This window comes from Cynocephalus volans, chromosome 8 (assembly GCF_027409185.1).
Source record: "Cynocephalus volans isolate mCynVol1 chromosome 8, mCynVol1.pri, whole genome shotgun sequence".
NCBI lineage: Eukaryota > Metazoa > Chordata > Mammalia > Dermoptera > Cynocephalidae > Cynocephalus > Cynocephalus volans.
The window spans coordinates 114768684-114786940 of NC_084467.1; the positions used below are offsets into that span (position 1 = coordinate 114768684).

The window sequence follows — 18257 nt, forward strand, 5'->3', positions numbered from 1 at the left end:
AATATTCTGTATTGTGATAGGGGTTTGGATCACTTGGATGAATGCATTTATCAAACTGAAGAAACTGTGTGCATAAAATCTGTGCATTTCACTGTACATAAATTTTGCTGCAATAAATAGTTCCTATAAAAGCTATAAGAAAAAGTCAAATAAACATATAGAAAACGGGGAAAGTCTAAACACAAACTTTTAGAAAAACTACAAATTAACAGTGAATTTATGGAAAGATCAATTATTTTACAAATTTACATTAAATTAATAACAATACCTTTCCCCCACAAATTGATTCTCTCATATATTGTTGGTGGATGCGTAAATTGATAGAGCCTTACTGGAAAGAAATTTAAGAGTATTTAACAAATATTTATTGTTCATAACCTAAAATGTATAATCCTAGATTCACAAATTTATTCTGCAGATAATCTAGTAGAAGTGCCTAAATATGCTCATAAAACAACATTTGTTTAAGCATTGCTTTTATAATATAATGTTTTCAGAAACCACCTTATGGGGGCTGGCTGGTGGCTCACTCGGGAGAGTGTGGTGCTGATAACACCAAGGCCACGGGTTCGGATCCCATATAGGGATGGCCGGTTGGCTCACTGGCTGAGCGTGGTGCTGACTTGAGATCCCCTTACCGGTCATCTTTTTTTTTTTTTTTTTTTTTGTCTTTTTCGTGACTGGTACTCAGCCAGTGAGTGCACTGGCCATTCCTATATAGGATCCGAACCCACATCGGGAGCGTCGCTGCGCTCCCAGCGCTGCACTCTCCCGAGTGTGCCATGGGCTCGGCCCCCCTGTCATCTTTAAAAAAAAAAAAAAAGAAACCACCTTATGTTTACCAGTGGTGAAACTGATTAAAATACATTATGATAGTACTTAATGCCACTGAACTGTATACTTAAAAATAGTTAAACTGATCAGTTTTATGTTACATATATTTACCATAATAAAAGAAACCATGTATTATGATTTATCTGTACTGTAGAATATTATACAACCATTTAAAATAGTATAATTGATCTATAGACAGATTTTAAAATATTTTATGATAGAGTATCAAATATGTTTACTCCTAAATATCTATATATTTACATGTATGTATAAGTGTTTATATAACAATAGAAAAGTATCTGGAGAGCTACATGCTAAGTTTTTAACAATGGCTATCACTTATAGTGTTAGCTTATAGAAAGGACTTTAGCTTTTTACTTTATATACCTCTAAATTGTTCTAATTTATAAAAGTGAGTGTGTGATTTTTTAAAATTCAAATACAGACTTCAAACCATATTACCACTTTTTCAAAAAGTTTGTGAATAAAACAAGAAACACTGTTTATAAATCTTCTACAGGCCGCAACAAACACAGAACTCTAGATGTGGTGAAACTTACAAAGATTAATCAATACCGGGGTGTTAGTTTGGCCTGTGTATACAAAATATGTCACTAAAAATGAGTGAAATCACAATAACTTTTTATGTGACTTTGTTTTAATTCTAACTTGGTAACAGTGACTCAAAATATATGGAATTGCATATTTGAGGTGGAAACAGGATGATTAATGTAAGAGGCAGGGCTGGAGTATAAACTGTCCAAGCAGAGAACACTTGGACAAAGTGATGGACACAATTCTCTTTATGGAGCAGACTTGCAAAACCACTAACCTTGGGTTCATGCACTCTCCACCCCAAGGCTCCAATTTCTCTTATCCCATCCTATTTCCTCTTATATTAAATAAAGTAAAAGCACAATTTGACCTGTTCCCTAAAGAACCAACAGGAATCAGGTTCAGGAGTGGGACCCCTTCCCATTCCTGTGTCTATGTGGTTTCTCCTGATTGGTTTCTTCAGGGCTGGTGCCAACTTAACTTCAAAGTAGATGAAGGAATAAACTCAGGGAGAAAAGCACCTGGGGGAGGTGTACTGGAAAGCCGACTCCCCAGCATCAATGAAGAATATGTTGAGTCTGAGGCTTGGGTTTATGGATGGTTTTCATTCAGGAGACTTCCATTACTTTACATAGCATTTTCGTAGTCCATATCTGTAATGTTTGTCTTCCTCAGCCTAGAATAGATGTCTAGGCCAACCTGGAAGCAAAGGTACATGGATGGGACCACAGCAGGGAAGACAAGTAGAACATGCATTCCACTGGTCCTCTTCTTAATTAGCCCAGATGCAGCCTGTCATGGCGCATCATGCAGCACATAAATTAGAGACTCTTGGAAGACTGTGGACCTAGACCAGCATTTTTAAAGGGCCTGCAGCCCACTGGTGGGCTACAGAGGTGTTCCTGATGAGCTTCAAACTGATCCAAACATATAAGGCCTTTCTTCCCTTATTATTATGGGCCATTATTAGGCAGTCCCACAGGATGTCGTTTTCTAAGGATGTCAGAATTTTGTATTCATAAACCAAGTTTAGTCTTTTACTAGAGTTTACCAAGGACTTGAGTCCCATCCTGAGATCTCTAGCTGCCACACTCTGCTAGACAAAATTACAAAGCACCTACTGTTGTTGCACACATGCGGGGTTGGAATTCCTGCAACTTTTAGAAGGTATTTTTGTATTATCAGTGATATCTTGAATTGTTCAAGGTTTACAAATTACTGATTTTTTATGACACAAATCACCATTAGCTTAGCTTCACTCAATATTGATTTAGTTTGCTACAGATTACTTTGTAAACCTTACAGCACAAAGTTATGGATGTATGGTTTAACAGTGTCTTAGGATAAAGATTTCTAAATAAATAGAATTTTTAGAGTAGATACACACTTTGGTTTAACTTCGAATTATCCGTATGCTCATTGCTAAAGTAAATGTATAAGGAGGCCTACAAAATTCCTTGTACAGTTACACTTTGTTATAACTAAGTGTTTTTACCTCTATTCTGTTGGAAGATAAGGGAGGAGGTATATCATGGGATCTTCTGCTCTTCCTAAGGGGCTATAATCAGATGAGTGGATATGGAAAATGTTGTATATCTACACAATGGAATACTACTCTGCTATAAAAAAGAATGAAATACTGCCATTTGCAACAACATGGATGGACCTAGAAAGAATTATATTAAGTGAAACAAGTCAGGCACAGAAAGAGAAATACCACATGTTCTCACTTATTTGTGGGAGCTAAAAATAAATAAATAACTACACACATCACCTGCAGGGGGGAAGGAAGAAGACACAACAATTACAATTCTTCGAAGTTGATACGACAAGTGAACAGAAAGGAGATTGTTGGGAGGGAGGGGGGAGAGGGAGAAGAGAGGGAGGTTTCGGTAACTGGCCCCAATAATCAACCACATTGTATATAGACAAAATAAAATAAAATTTAATAAATAAATAAATAAAGAGACACCAACATACTGACAAAATAAAAAAAAAAAAAAAAAAGAAGAAGTTTAAGAATCAGTCCGTAGAGTAAAGAAAAAAAGAGCGTGAAGGAAAGACTGATAGCGACTCTCACCTGATTCTCCAGGTGTGTCCTCAGGGGTTCTACTGTGGGGAAAAAGGTAAGTGCTGTGAGATTCTACTTACATTGAAAGTCCTTCACTAAACTTGTGCTAATAAAGGTTTCTTTCTCTTCCATCTATTTCCCATGGATTGATTTCCACTAATATTTTGTTTTGCCTTTTTATCACAAATACAATTCCTTTGCTCTCTGGAGAAAAATTGGCAGCTTGGGGTAAGAGGTAAGTAGGCCCCTCTTGGCATAACAGAGAACTTTATACCTCTCAGCTTTTCTGCGCCCACCATGTGTAGGATGGGACAGCAGCAGCAACAAGGCTGTTGTGATGCGGTGCTACAGGAGTGTGCAGGGCTACTTAGAGACGGCAGGTGGAAGCCACCATCTCCAGTGCTGCTATATGACTGAGGAGTGAGCATAGAGTAAGCCAAATTAACATCAGCACCGGGCTTCACTGGAGGCAGTTTCCAGACCAAAGGTCAGTCTTCGAATAGGCACAGCAATGCTTACATTCAGCTCCAGGGGCAGAAGCAGCCATTCTGAAGAATGCTGCCATACTGCCATGCACAGCCACTGATTGTCCCCTTGGTTCTAGGAAAGTCAAAAGTCAAGAACAGATTCAACTCCCCCCACCCCGGCACTTCTCACCTGCTGCTGATTTCTGTTCCTGCTGGATACAGTAAACCAATGAATAAACTCCATCTCTGCTTACAACATTCACTTCAAGAAAAGAAAGGAGACATCATGACATAGTCCCTTCTTCCTGCCCTTTAACTTACTCCATACCTACCACCTATCACAGCCATGAGCAGAGATAAGTCATTTATTTGTAGAGGAGGCTGGGGCACTGCAGGGGCAGGTTTGACTAGCAGATGTCACCCCATTGCCCCTTCCCCAGCTTGCTCTACCCACTTTGGCCCGGGTCATTTGGGAAGCCTCACCATTTTCATATACAGGCTCTAGCTGCACTGGGGCTGGTGAGTTGAGGTAGCTGGATTCTTGGGGTTCAGGCCTGGGAGGGGTCCTGCAAACACAGAAACACATGTTATCTATCTGGGAGAGCATCCCAGATATCCCAGACATCACTACCTGAGATTTAAGACATTGAAGAAGAGAAGCTTGTTGGAAAGGGTCCTGAGCTGAATGCTAATTCACAGGAAAATTAGCAACTGGAAGGCAGAACTGCATGTTACATGCCACAGCCCCATACATGAACTGAGTGGGGCATTACAAGCATACACTAGCGGGTGTCTGACTGGCTCACTGTGGTATTGCCCATACGCAGAATATGGCCATTCACATCATAGGTGTTCCATAAATATTAAATAAAGAAATATTGATTCATCCCAAATGGAAAATAGGTGGCTGGGAAGAATAAGCAACTTGAGGAAGGGGCAGGAAAAAATGGTCATAAGCATGCACTGAAAGAGTGCTACTCTGATTTGGAAAAAAATATCTTCATATTGTTAGCATAAATGATGATGCACAATAAAAATATATCAGCCAAAATTGGTATCTCTAGGTGGAAGTATATTTAAAATCTTTTCCTTTTCTAAACTTCTAATGCATTTCACCATAATTTTTCCATATCTTACTCTCTGTCTGGCATTCCAAAAATGTGTCTATATCTTACCTACCCTAAAAGACTTTTAAGACTCTCAAGATCTTTTCATATTTTTATGCCTCTCAGCGTTCAGCAGAATGACTTACAGACCCTCAAATATTGACTAGTCCTGGTCAAAGCAATGTAACTTTCTTATTCTGCAGATGTATTGAAGGGGATCAATAGGAAAATGATAAAACGATTTAAAGTAATTAGTTAACATATGAAATCTAAAAGAAGAGAAAGAACAAGTGAAAGTTCGAAGTTGGCAGTGGGAGAACTTGGGGGTGAGTTGTGGGTATGATAAGACAGGAAAAAAACTCATGAGAGGATAATTCAAATTTTTTAAAATAAGTGTTTCTACATTTATCAGCACATATGGAAAAAGCAGAGGCCTCACCTGAGTGGATCCCTGGATGAACACCTTCCTGCAAGTCAAACAAATGAGCATGCATGTCAGCAGAAGAACCCTCCTTCTCAGTACTTTCACGTAGTCCTCGTGTGGGGAGGCCGCTGTGTGTTGGGAGCACATCCTGGCAATCATCCACAGAATCTTCGTTCTGCAGATGAGGAGGCTTGGGTCCAGAATAGATAAGCCAGCTGTCCAAAGCATATCAGCACCCAGGCTAGGATGTAAATGCAAGTCTCTAAACCCTCATGTCTATTATGTCTTGTTTTTGGTTTCACAACCACACCACCAAATCCTGTGGTGACAAAAGTCCTCCAAGGCAGACACTGTCACAGCCATGTTGTAGTTGGGGTGAGAAGCCTAGAGATGCCAGAATAGCTTGGAATTTAAATGAGAATCTCACGTTGTCCTCTCTTGCCCCATCTCCAAATTGCTCAATGGAGAACAAGGGGCCAAGGTTAAACATACAAATAAACATGTATTTGTCAACTATGATCAAATTTGAAGATAAATTATTTTAAACTCATAGTAGAAGGGAACAGTTGTAGGCTGTGTGGCCAGGGAAAGCCTCTTGGAGAAAATGACATTTTAGCTAATAAGTGAGAAAAATCCAGCAGTGAATAGAATGTGTGGGCATGTGGGTGAGCGTTTCAGGGAGAAGGAAAAGCATGTGGCAACACTCCGAGGTCAATAAGAATTGATCATGAACTTTAGAACTGGGCAATGGTCAACACAGCTGGAGCTGCTAAACTATTTCTCTTCTAGTGGCTGATTGTTTTAAACAGAGTCAAATCTCTGTTTAAAAATTAAATCATAGAAGCACAAGATATCAGTCGAACCTCATCTGATAACACTTGGGGAATGGAGAACTTTACCAAAAACATTGCACTACTTTAACAGGTGTTGTTCTATGTGCTGGGGGTTGTGAGCAGATCTGTAGGCAAGGTGGCTAATGAGATACATTCATCCCCTGCAGTATACATGTCCCCAATCCATTCTATTTTAGTGAAAACAAAGATCACAGTAACAGAATACCAATCTGTATGAATACTAACCTATTTTTCTCTTGAGCCAGTAACAAAATAGTAGGGCCACAGTGGCAGGACAAAGGGTGCCAAGCAGTCCCTCAATGACTCCTGAAGTAAGATGACGATCCCTTCTGTCCCTGATAGGCACTGAGGGGAGAGACCTGTGCATGAGCAGCTGAAGGAAGGTCTTGGGTTTGGAGAGCAGACATCTTAGGTGTGGGTTGTGCCCAAGGTCTGCTGCAGGGACTTGCAGCTTGTCACGTTGATGAGAGGGAAAGAGAAGCACCCAACCTTCACATCTTCCCACCCCTCAGACACATGGCCCATGACAGCACCATCTGCAGGATCCCCATCTTCGAAGGCACACCACCAGAATCACTGTGGGGTCAGTGAGCCTCTCCCAAGGTGCTGGGAAAGAGACATTGACCAAGGCAGTTCCGCAGCCTGAGCTATACCTGTGAAGTTGAGTGTCACTGCCTCACTGCGCTGGGTCCTCAGGCCATTGTCAGCCTCACAGGAATAGTTTCCAGATTGTTCTGTGGTCAGGGAGAGGTTGAAGGATGCTCCTCCTCCAGATGGGGCTGAGCTGCTCCCCAAGGTGACATCCTCGTGATAAAACCAGTAGAGGATTGGGGGAGAGCCTCTCAGGGCCTCACAGTGAAGCTCCACCATGTCCCCCACCATAGCCTGGGCCCTGGGAGTGCTGAGGGTGATGACAGGCCGAGACACTGGAACTGACAGAGATAGTGGACTGTCAGAAAGAGTCTCTGATGATGTGACAGACTCATAATCCCTGCCTGCAGAGGCTCAGCCCCACTGAACTTCCTCGGTGTGCCCCAAGGAATGGCGGAGCCCAGTTTGAGACCTGCTGGCCTTTATGAGAGTAATGGAACTTACTTCTGACAGTGATGCTCACCAGTCCACTGGGACTGGGGCCATAGCCATTGTCAGCTACACAGTAATATTGCTCAGCGTCGCTTTCCCTCACTGTAAGGATCTCAAACTCTGCTGTCAGTGAACGCTGGGTCTTTGTTTCCAGGTTTACACCCAAGACTCCTTTGTACCAGAGGAAGGTGATGTCTCCTGTGCCCTTAGCAACCGAGCAGACGAGGACCAGCTTATCTCCCTCTATCACTTGTCCCCCTGGGGGCTGGGTCTCCAAGCTCACATCAGAGACAGGGAATCCTGCATAAACACAAGATGACATAGGAAGGCCCTGAGTAGGGAGAGTTTCAGGGACAGGGAGCAGGTGTGACAGTCAATGATTTATACAGTTTAATTGGGGGAGGGGGTGGGATTCTGCTGATTTGGAATCAGCATTGGTTGGGTTGATGGTGGTAGGGTAAGAAAGACAACATAATATTGCCATAAAGGATTGGCATCCCCTCCCTCCCTGGGATGACATACCCTGATTTCATTTTTCAAGGCACAATAGTATAGTGATTACAAGTTCAAATTGTAAATCAAACTGCCTGGGTGTGAATACTGGTTTCAACTCTTACTTGCTGTGCATGCTTCATCAAATTACTTAACTTCTCTGAGACTCAATTTCCCATCTGTAAAATGGGGATGGTAGCCATAGTTATTGCCTGCAGTGGTGAGGGTTCAATTAAACAACATATTTGAAGTTCTAGAACAGGGCCTGCTGTGTATGAACTGTTCAATGGGTTTTGTTGTGATGGTGGTAGTCCAGTTTCACTAGTGTTGAATTTTTAATAATTCTCGGGAATCCCAGCCTTGCAGGGGTATTAGATGTTTGCTTTACGGCTCATTGTTGTCTGAGAATGGGAGAGGATGTCAGAAGTGTCCACCCTGACGTGGAATAACATGGGTGAAAGTCACAAAACACTCTCTCTTTTCTTTTTATCTTTCGAAATCAAGCCTCAACTACTCTTCCACAAGCCCTTCTCCAATAACCTGTTCCACACACTTCTTCCACAAAGCCTCTCTTACCACCTTAGTCAGATTTCTCCCTTCTCTGAAGTCTCTGTTGACAGTCAACCATGTTCAACACAACATCACCTATTTCACCCAGTTGTTGAAAGTGCTGGATGAGCATCACCTGTGGTCAGAGACCAAACATGATGCAGCTAATTCGCCCACATCCTCCAGCACAGTGAAGACATATGGTAACAGTTTCTGAGATACTCTTCTGTTTGCTGAATGAAAACAGCAGGGACAAGGGAAGATCACTTAAGGACCCTGACAAAGACAGAAACTCAGGTGCATCTCTTGAACAGCTTCTATTCTTGCAGAAGTAGCACCCTACAGACGGGGAGGAGCAGCCGCCTGCCACTGCCCATCTCAGCCCACCCCACAGACCAGTCCCACCGGCACTCACTCTGCACATATATCTGGACTCTCCGGCTCCGTATGACCTTGAATGCCATTGTCTGTGCTTCACACCAGTAGGACCCTGAGTCTTCTTTCCACATGGTGGCAATCTGGAGCTCTGGGGAGCTGCTACAGCCCAGCCTCAGGGCCCAGCCACCTCTGAAGAAGCAGAACTGGAGCTGAGCCACTGGCTTCTGTGGAAAGGGCTGGGCCTTACAGGTGAGGGTCACTGGGCTCCCCTCTATGGGCCTTGATGGCTTGGGTATCAGAAACAGCTCTAGAGAGAAGAATTAAACACAAATTCCAGGGGAATGGAGTTCAGAGTTCCTGGTGAGAGGTACTTTGTGTTCTCAGCCCTTGCAATGAAGATGCAAAGCCACAGCCAGTTGGACACACAGACCACCCCTCACATAACCACCACACCCCCCCAAGGTGCCTATGGCTTTCCTCTGGTACGAGCCCACCCTGTTCACCCCAGCACATCTGTCCCTGTGCAGCAGCATCTTCTATCAGAAGGCAACCCTTACCTTTGACTTGGATCTTATACTTCTTGAAATTTCTATCTGTGAACTAAAAACATCTTTCTCAGAGCCAGCACCATTGGCATTGGAGATGGTGAAGCATGAAGTTTTAGAAAAAGTGAATACATTTCTTTCTTCCTTGTTGTAAGCCATGTTGGTTATTTTCTTCTGTTCCCTTTCCCCTGCATCTCAGACTCACACTATCTCCTTCAAAGACAGAATAAGGAACCTGGAGGACCAGTCAGTCTGGGAAAGATATAGAGGAGCTCAATGCCTTCTTGGCTGACTCTATCCTGCCCCAACTTTTGCTATTCCTATTGGAAAGAAAGGGATGCACTTGCCTGCACATGCCCTGTACCCTCCATTCACACAGCCCAGCTCCCTTGATCGGGGTCTTCTATACAAACCTCTTTAGAGGCTATGATATAAGGAACAAATTTAACCCATACTTTAAACCTCAGGAATGTATCCTTTTGGAACTTAGAGGCTCTTTTTGGATAAATAAAGGTGGTTAAAATTGTGTTCTGCTCTCACTTCTTTCCTTATCTCTATACCTACCTCTCTCCCGGGTTGCAGCAGCCCATGAAATGCCACTGGCTCTTTGGGCATTTGTTTATCCAATCCTCAGGGACCCTGCCTTTTGGCAAATTTTAATAATTTTTCTAAGAGAAGGTTCTTTTTTCCTTACCAGATGAAAATGCCAAGTGCTCTGGATCACTGAGGGGTGATTTCTCATTCGATATCTGTAATCTCCAAGCTTTCCTACTGGAATGCTTTTCCCTGGAAACTTTTAAACATTAATTCCACCCATAGTACCAGAATGTTTGCTCTATCCTGGGGCATCAAATACCCTGTACCTCAGAGTCACTTGCTCTCCAGAGGACTAAGGAGCAGCACAGTTTTTGGAGCTGAGCAGGGAAGGGAATAAAAAAGGTATTTAGGCACCTGTAACCCATTCTTCAGAATGGGGCTGGGGTGGAGATGAAGTAGGGAACCTGACCGGGCTGATTACAAGGGGCCTGGAGCTCAGCCTTGCAGGTCAGAGCATGTTTCGAATAATTCTCCAGCAGCAGAGACTACCTGGAAAATACCTGGTGGCAGAAACTTTGCTTCTTCATCCTTGATATGGCTTTGGATTTCTGGGATTGGGCACCCGGGTTTATGGGTAAAGGTTAGACCTGGCACAAAACATGCATGACATTGACACAAGGCATGAGTCAGACTTGCACAAACATAGGTGAGGAACCCAGGAGGTGAGGCTGATTCCAGTCTCTCTAGTCACAGGAATTCTTGATCCTGTGTTCCCCTGCTGCACTTGCAGTCTGTGTTACTGAGGTGGCAGGACAATTTCTTGCAACCCTGTGATTAGTATGTTATGTCCAAGAGAGCAGTTCTCACATATATTAGATTTGAACATGCTGTAGTGAAATTTTGCTTGTGAGGGGAAAATTTCCAACTCTCTACCTCTGGTAGAGGTAAGACTTTGAATCAGGATCAGAATGATGAAGTAAATTTGCGTAAACCAGAGTCTGAGACAATGTGCTGGGGTAACAATTGTGGCTGCAGAGTGAAGCTAAAAAATAGGAAGGAGGCAACAGTATTACTTCTTATCTCATACGGCCCAAGGACTGACTGTAATGTTTTCCACGGATGTGTGATTTCATCCTTTCCTCCATCACCCCTGGTGGAGCACCCAGCTGAAGAGCACATAGGACCTGCAGCCCCTGAGGCTGGGAGGACAGAGATTCTTCTCACTTGAATCTTCAGTGCCTTCTGCCTTCCTTGTGCAAATGGCATCTTCCTCTCTATGCTGGGACTTCCCAGAAATAAGCCTGTGTTCCTTAGAGGGTCAGAGCAAGACCTGCTTGCCCAGCTGAACAGGCACATGTCAGGTGCACAGACTGGTGTGAACACAGAGCAGCCTGGGCCAGCAGCCACTGATGTTTGTACACCTCGGCAGCAGTTGCCTGGATGTGTCTTGGACAGGAAGGGGCTGCTCAGATGGCCATCACAGGTCTCCTGTGCTGATCTGAGTAACAAGATACCCACAGACCGTGAAGAAGAAAGGGAAATGCAACTCACCGATGGGTTCACAGAGTGGAGCTGGGAGGGAATTCAGCAGAGATCAGTACAGAGCAGCAACTCCCACACAGCCACAAAGTTTAACTCTTCTGAGAGCTTTCCCAACAATATGCCCTCTTTCCCTCGTGCCCTCCCCACGTCTCTACCTTCCTCTTTCCCTCCTCTTCGTCCTTCACTCTTTCTCTCTCCTTTCCTCCCTTTCCTCGTCTGCCTCCCTCCCTGCTTATCTTCCTCCCTCTTCCTTCCCACCTTCCTTCCTTCCTTTTTTCTCTCTGTTGCTTTTCCTTCATTCCATATCACCCACAGAACACCCGCCTACAAAACAACACATGGTTCCTTTTTATGATCATAAAGTAATTTCCAATAGCTTCTTTCATCTGTAATTAGGAGATGATGCCTTTGTTCTTAACTACTTAGCAGCTCCCTCTTTGAGTCCCTTATTCCACTCCCAACTCCTCCTCTTAAAGTCTTGATGATCTAGCTCTAGACTCACTGCCTCATAGTAACAATGGAGTCAGGCAAGAGGAATGCAAGGACTCATGCTCAAAGCAGGGGGCCCCTTTGTTTACCAACTTCAGGTCAGAGGAAATTTAGAACCAGAGAAAGAATTCAGATTTCTCCAAAGAGTCTCTCCTATCTCAAGGATTTAACCATGACAGTATGGCATAGTGTTTAAGAAGGGAAAGTTCTGGAGAAAATGCAGGCTTTGTAGCTAAATAGCATAGATTTGAATCCTGGCTCTTCCTCTTATAAGCCGTGTGACCCTGGGGAAAATGCTTCACCTCTCTCTGCTTTAGTCTCCTTTCTTGCATAATGAAGACAATAACAGTAATAACAGTACCTACTTCATAGAGTTTTTATGAAGATTTAATAAGCTGATACCCATAAAGTGCTTAGAATAGTGCCTGGAATTTACTTAGCATTCAGTAAATATTGTCTCATTATTATCTATTTTAACCCATGTTTAATCTGAAATACCTACCTTTTTAGGTTAAATGTTTATTTGAATAATTAGTCTCTTGGGTAGAAGGAGAGAGTCAATGGAGGCTAGCATAAAAATTACAGTTTAAGTATTCATTCATACAACAAATAATTTTGAGTGCTTACTATATGCCAGGCATTGTGCATGTCGGTGACAAGAGTGAATATGAATGACAGTCTTTGCTGTGAAATAATTTACATTATATGGGAAGAGAGCCAATTTAAAAATAAGTATATAATATGATTTCAGAGGATAATTGGTGCCATAAGAAAAATAAATCAGAGAAATAAGTTACAGAGTATCTTAGGATGGTCTTGGCTACTTAGATAGATCCTAATTCCGAAACCTGAATGAAATCAGGAAGCAAGACTTCTGAATATTTAAGAAAGAGCATTCCTGGCAAAGAAAATAACAAATGTAAGGACCTTGAGGAGGGAATGAGCTTGTCCAGGAGGGAATGGCTTCAATAGGTGAAGCCTATTGAAGTACATGGAGCTTAAATAGGTGGGGGGACAGTGGGAGGTATTGGGATGTGAGAAGTAGGCAGGAACCAGTCACAGGGGGCTTTATGGACTTGAAAATAGCTTTGGATTTTATTCTGAAGTGATGGGCAACCATGGACAGTTCTGACTTCATTTACATTTATGAGATCACTCTGACACTGTGAGGAAAGTAGACTATAGAAATGCAAGAGAAGCAGGGAGAACATTAGTGAGAATTTAGTCTAGGAGAGTAAAGATAATAGCTCAGATTAGGCAGTTCTGGTGCTGTGAAGTGGTTGGGTTTCAGCATAAATTTTAAAAGTAGAATCAATAAGAATTGTTTATGAATTGAATAGACAGTGTCTTAAAATAAGAGAGCAGAATTACGTATGACTCCCAAATTTTTGGTCACAGCAACTGAATGATGATGGTGACATTTACTGAGACGGAGAAGTGGGGAGGAAAAATAGTTAAGTTTTGTGGTGACGGTGGTGGTACAGGTGGAAGATCAAGAGATCTGTTCGAGTTTAAAATGCCTACTAGACACCTGAATAGCTTACATGAAAGGTTCTCAAAGGAGAGGTCAAAGTTGGAGAAATAAGCTTGAGTTTATGCTTAAAGTGTGACGTAAACTGACAAAGTTACATAGCTTGTGGAAATGAGTATGGGTGGAGAAGTCGAGGTATCAACCTTGGGAAGGTCCAACATTTTGTGGTCAGTATAGAATCCAGCAAAGAGACTGAGAAGTAGCAGGTATTGAATTAGAAAGAAAACCAGCAAAGTATGGTATTCAGGAAGCCAAGAGAAAAAGTGTTTTCAGAAGAGGGAGTGATCAACCATGTCAAATATCCCCAAGAGGTTGGGTAAGATAAGAAATGAAAATTGACTCCTGGATTAGCAGCGTGGAGGTAGTTGACGATATCAACAAGAGGAGTTTCAGAGGAGTATGGGGATGAAAGATTGATTGAAGTGAGCTCAAGAAAGGATGAGGAAGAACTACAAGGACCTAAAACAATGTAGCAAATGCCAGGGGTTAGGACTGGAGGAAGATTTGACCATGCAGGGATTGAGGGCGTGAGGGAATGTTTGAAGTGATGGAAATGTTCTTCTGTATTTTGATTGTGCTGGTGGTAGCATGACTCTTAACCTTTGTCAAAAATCATAGACAGTGTTTCAAAAAAGGTGAATTTTATTGTAATGCAAATTAAAAATGAATTTTAAAGAAAGAAAAGATGTGAGGAAGTAAAGCAAAAGTAGCAACTCTGAAAACTTTATAGAGGGAGGCAGAGAAATGGTTCAGTGAATGAAAAAAAAAAAACCATCAGGTCATGTTTCTGTTATTTTATGATAAAAGATATTGTAGCCTGTTTGTATATTTATGGGAAAAATCTAAAATGGAGAAACATTTTGATGATGGAGAAAAGTTTTTGAGAAAGCAAGAGGGTCTTGGACCCCATGCACAAGTGGAGAGTCCTGTCTTTGATAGAATGAGGGACAATATATTCATGGGAGGGGGAGAGAAGGCAGAGTATATGAATGCAGAGATGAGTGGGTTGGTACATACAGCAGTAGAAAGATAAGAAACTTTTTTTCCGGTTGCTTTTATTTTCCCAATGAAATGTGAAGCAAAGTTATAAATTGAAAGTAGCATGGGATAAGTCTGAGGTGGAAGGGGAAGGCATGAAATTGTGGTCACCAAGAGTGAGAGAGCATGGACCATGAAAGTGTAGGAGGATTGCTGGCACTGCTGATGTCCATCCACAATTTGGGCTCCTACATTTAGAGGAAGATAAGCGAGCAGGGTTATGCCTTTTGCTTAAAGTCACATTCAGCTGCTTAGGCAGGGTGTGAAGCATGTAGAAAAGTGTGTTAATCAGGAGAATGCTGTGGGGGAAGAGAAATGAAGGTGTACCTGAGGGAGTGTTATGGTGCTGGACTGCAGAATCTAAGCTGAGTACAGTGAGAAGTGAGCACATGAAGTGTAGTAACCGATAATTAAAAAGTAATCCTGGGGAGTTGAAGACATGCTGGAAATAGAGTGCTACAGAAAGTGAGCTAGAAATACCGTGTAGTGGAGAGAATGGATCCTGAAAACAAAGGAGTGGTAAGTTCCAAGGTTTGACAGCAGAAATGGGGAGCCAAAGAGAAACAGAAGGAAGTAATGTTGACAGTAAGAAGGGCAAGAAAGTGAGAGACCAATTTGTTGTTTGGATTTTCTTTGCGGCTGTTGAAAACACCAAGAACAAAGACAGAATAAATGGCTGAAAGGAAGACAGTGAACACTTCCTACGAGATGAAAACTGAAATAATAATGTTCTTTAAAATTTTGGCTTTCCAGTGTCTATCACTTCCTGCTTGTCTGAGCCCTCTGTTGGAAGTAGAGATCTGAGCATCCCTGAGCATCGCTGAGCATCAACTGGCACAAACTAAGTCCTGAGACATCCCCACAGCTCTTCAGGAAGTGAGGTCCCTGTGCAATGATTCCATACCCTTCCTTGAGTTGTCCAACTCACCACAGATCAACAGCAAGAGCCACGGCAGCATGAGGACCAGGTGGGAGATGTTAACTGCAGACGCCTCAAATCAAAAAGAGAATTTACCTCCAAGTCAAGAAGCAGCAGCTCGTCAGAGATTTGAGGAAGTCAGGATCGGAAATTACCCTTCAGTACACATTTACAGAAATAGAAGAGAAAAAAAAAAAAAAAAAAAGCCCTCCAATGGCCAATCTCCATGTCCTCTCCTATGGAAGCTGAGAAAATTAAAGATGCTCCTTTTTGTAGTTTGGTTCAGTTACACAATTTGGAAATAGTACAAATCAATATATGGGGGCCTTCTTTGAGAATTGAGATCTCAAAGGCAGTTTCCCAAAGGCAGTTTCTGACTTTGATGAGTCTCATCAAATTCCTGCTGAAATTCAGAGAGCATACATTTCATCTTTGATAAGTATGTTTTCTTGACTATACCTAATCAGCACATCCTTCTTCTTCAGCAGCCTACAGTGTAGTCACATCATGCAAGCATGCCATGAAGCCAGTGACTGACAAGGATGTCACCCAGGTTATGTGTAGTGTCTGAGGGTTGTTGCAAGTGATGATTTGTACAGGGTCAAGCAGTCATACAGATACAAGCTTCCATATTCTAACTTTCAGTGTACCAGTAAGTGAGCATGAAATAGCTGAAAAATAAAATAAAGGGAAATTATAATCTGGGGGATGTTTGAAAATGAAATACAGGAAATAAGCATACACAAATTAGCTTCTGGGCACTTCAGAGAGTTCATCATTTGCACCAACTCTGACATTTGTGACATTTCTCCACCTGTCACCCAAAATCAAGATATATATAATCTCTCCCATTGCTTTCTTTAGCACATTGGGTCTACCAGCTCTTGACATATGAAGATTGTATGTTATTCAGATTATAGATTAAAGGAAAATAAGCCATCTTAATTTTCGACATTTCTTGAATCTTTGAGTATCTAGGATTAAGAATAGCCAGACAATGTGTGGAAACTAAGCTATCAGGGGACATGAAAATGTGTTATCCAATAATGGCATCCAAATTCAGGTATCAAGTCCAAACAGGAAGATTGAGCAAAGGAACCAGTGGTCAGTGATGTGCAAAACTGGAGGAGAAAGGAAGGGAGCAACGTTGGGAACCAGGCTAAAGACCTGGGGAGAGTGCTGAAAATAAGGTGGTGTGCTCACAGCTTCGTTTATTGGCTTGGTCCATAAACCTAGGGTGTAAAGCTGTTTTTGCATACACTGTGCTGTTTCACATCTCTTTTTCTGTGCTCACGTGTGTCCTGCTCCAGGGCTTTCACAATTTCTTCTGATTAAAATGTGTCTTCCCTCTTTCTCTACAGATTTAAAGGCTGTACATTAGTTGTTAAGCTCTCTCACACTATTATTTTTATAATGTAGTAGTTGATACATACATACTAAAAATGTTATATGAATGAAACTTATAAAATACTAAGATAAAATAAAAGACCACGAACCCATCCACCACTCAGTTTAAAAACTAGATCATAGCTAACCATTGCATCTACTAACCCACCCCCTGTATACTCTCCAGAGGTAACTACTATTCTGAATATTTTGTTTATATTTCTCTTGCTTAAAAAAATAGCTTATTGAGGTATAATTAATGTACATTGAAGTGAACCCATTACAAGTGTACGATTCAATGATTTTTATCAAAGGTATACACTGGTGTAAATACAAGTATAGTCATGATCTAGAACATTTAAATCATCTCAAGAGCTTTCCTTCTATGCCCTCCCAGTTATCCCAAACCTCCCAGAACTAGGTAACTGCTGATGTGCTTTCTGTCACTATAGATTAGATTTGTCTTTTCTAGAGTTTCCTACAGATGAAAATATACAATTCTTACTCTTGTGTTTCTAAGTTATTTCCCTCAGCATAATATTTTTGAGATTCATCTGTGTATCATGAATAAAGCTGCTATAAAACATTCATGTACAAGTTTTTAGGTAAATATTTAAGAATGGAATTATTGAGTGTGAATATGCTTAACTTTTTAAGAAACTGCCAAATTATTTCCTCAAGTAATTATACCATTTTACATTCTCACCAGCAATCTCAGTTTCAGTGTTTCCACATCCTCTCCAACTTTTTTTATTGGTCATTCTGATGCATGTGTAGAGATATCTCTTGAGTTTAATTTGCATTTTTCTGAATGTGCTTAATAGCCCTTTACTGTATATGTTTTTTCTTCCTTGAAATGTCTCTTCAAATAATTTTTCTATTTCTATTCATTTTCTATTTCTATTAATATTTATATTTATAGGGCTTTTTGTCCAAATATTGAATTGTTGTACAGTCTGTGAAAGAGTTTTTTTGTCAGATATATACATCATTAACATTTAAGCTTAGCCTATGAATTGACTTCTTATTTTCCTGACAATGCCTTTCAAAGAGTGTTTTTAAGATTTTGATGAAGCCCCATTTATTTTTTTTCTTATATGGTTCATGCTATTTTTATTGTGTCTAAGAAAACTTTGCTTCCTTCAGGCAAAAAAAAAAAAAAAGTGTAGAGCATTAGCATCTTAACAATATTGATTCTTTTGACCCACAAGCAAGGCAAAACTCCCCATTTGTTTTTTTTTTTTTAGGTGTTCTTTAATTTCACTCAGCAATGTTTTATGTACAGTTTTCAATGTACAGATGTTTCACATCTTTTGTCAAATTTATCCTTAGTTCTTTTATATTTTCACTCCACTGTATTTGATAATGCTCTATCAATTTCAATTTCTAATTGTTTCTTGTTGGTATATATACATACAATTAATTTTTGTAAATTGATTTTGTATCTTGCACCCTGG

At 41.2% G+C, this 18257-nt stretch overlaps 1 protein-coding gene across 2 annotated transcripts; it reads right to left on the reverse strand.

Annotated features, from left to right (window-relative positions):
- Nucleotides 1–2016: 2016 nt before the first annotated feature.
- LOC134384738 (Fc receptor-like protein 1) lies at nt 2017–15454 on the reverse strand. Of its 2 annotated transcripts, none has more exons than XM_063106449.1 (11): nt 15424–15454; nt 11447–11467; nt 8851–9120; nt 7407–7694; nt 6965–7243; nt 6537–6656; nt 5473–5500; nt 4411–4493; nt 4118–4189; nt 3470–3498; nt 2017–2088 (listed from the first exon to the last, which is right to left on the reverse strand). In XM_063106449.1, the coding sequence occupies exons 1-11, from the start codon at nt 15452–15454 to the stop codon at nt 2017–2019; spliced, it is 1293 nt and encodes a 430-aa protein (XP_062962519.1). The 2 variants fall into 2 exon arrangements, with proteins under 2 accessions (XP_062962519.1, XP_062962518.1); XM_063106448.1 differs by having other exon boundaries at nt 3470–3501.
- Nucleotides 15455–18257: the final 2803 nt, after the last annotated feature.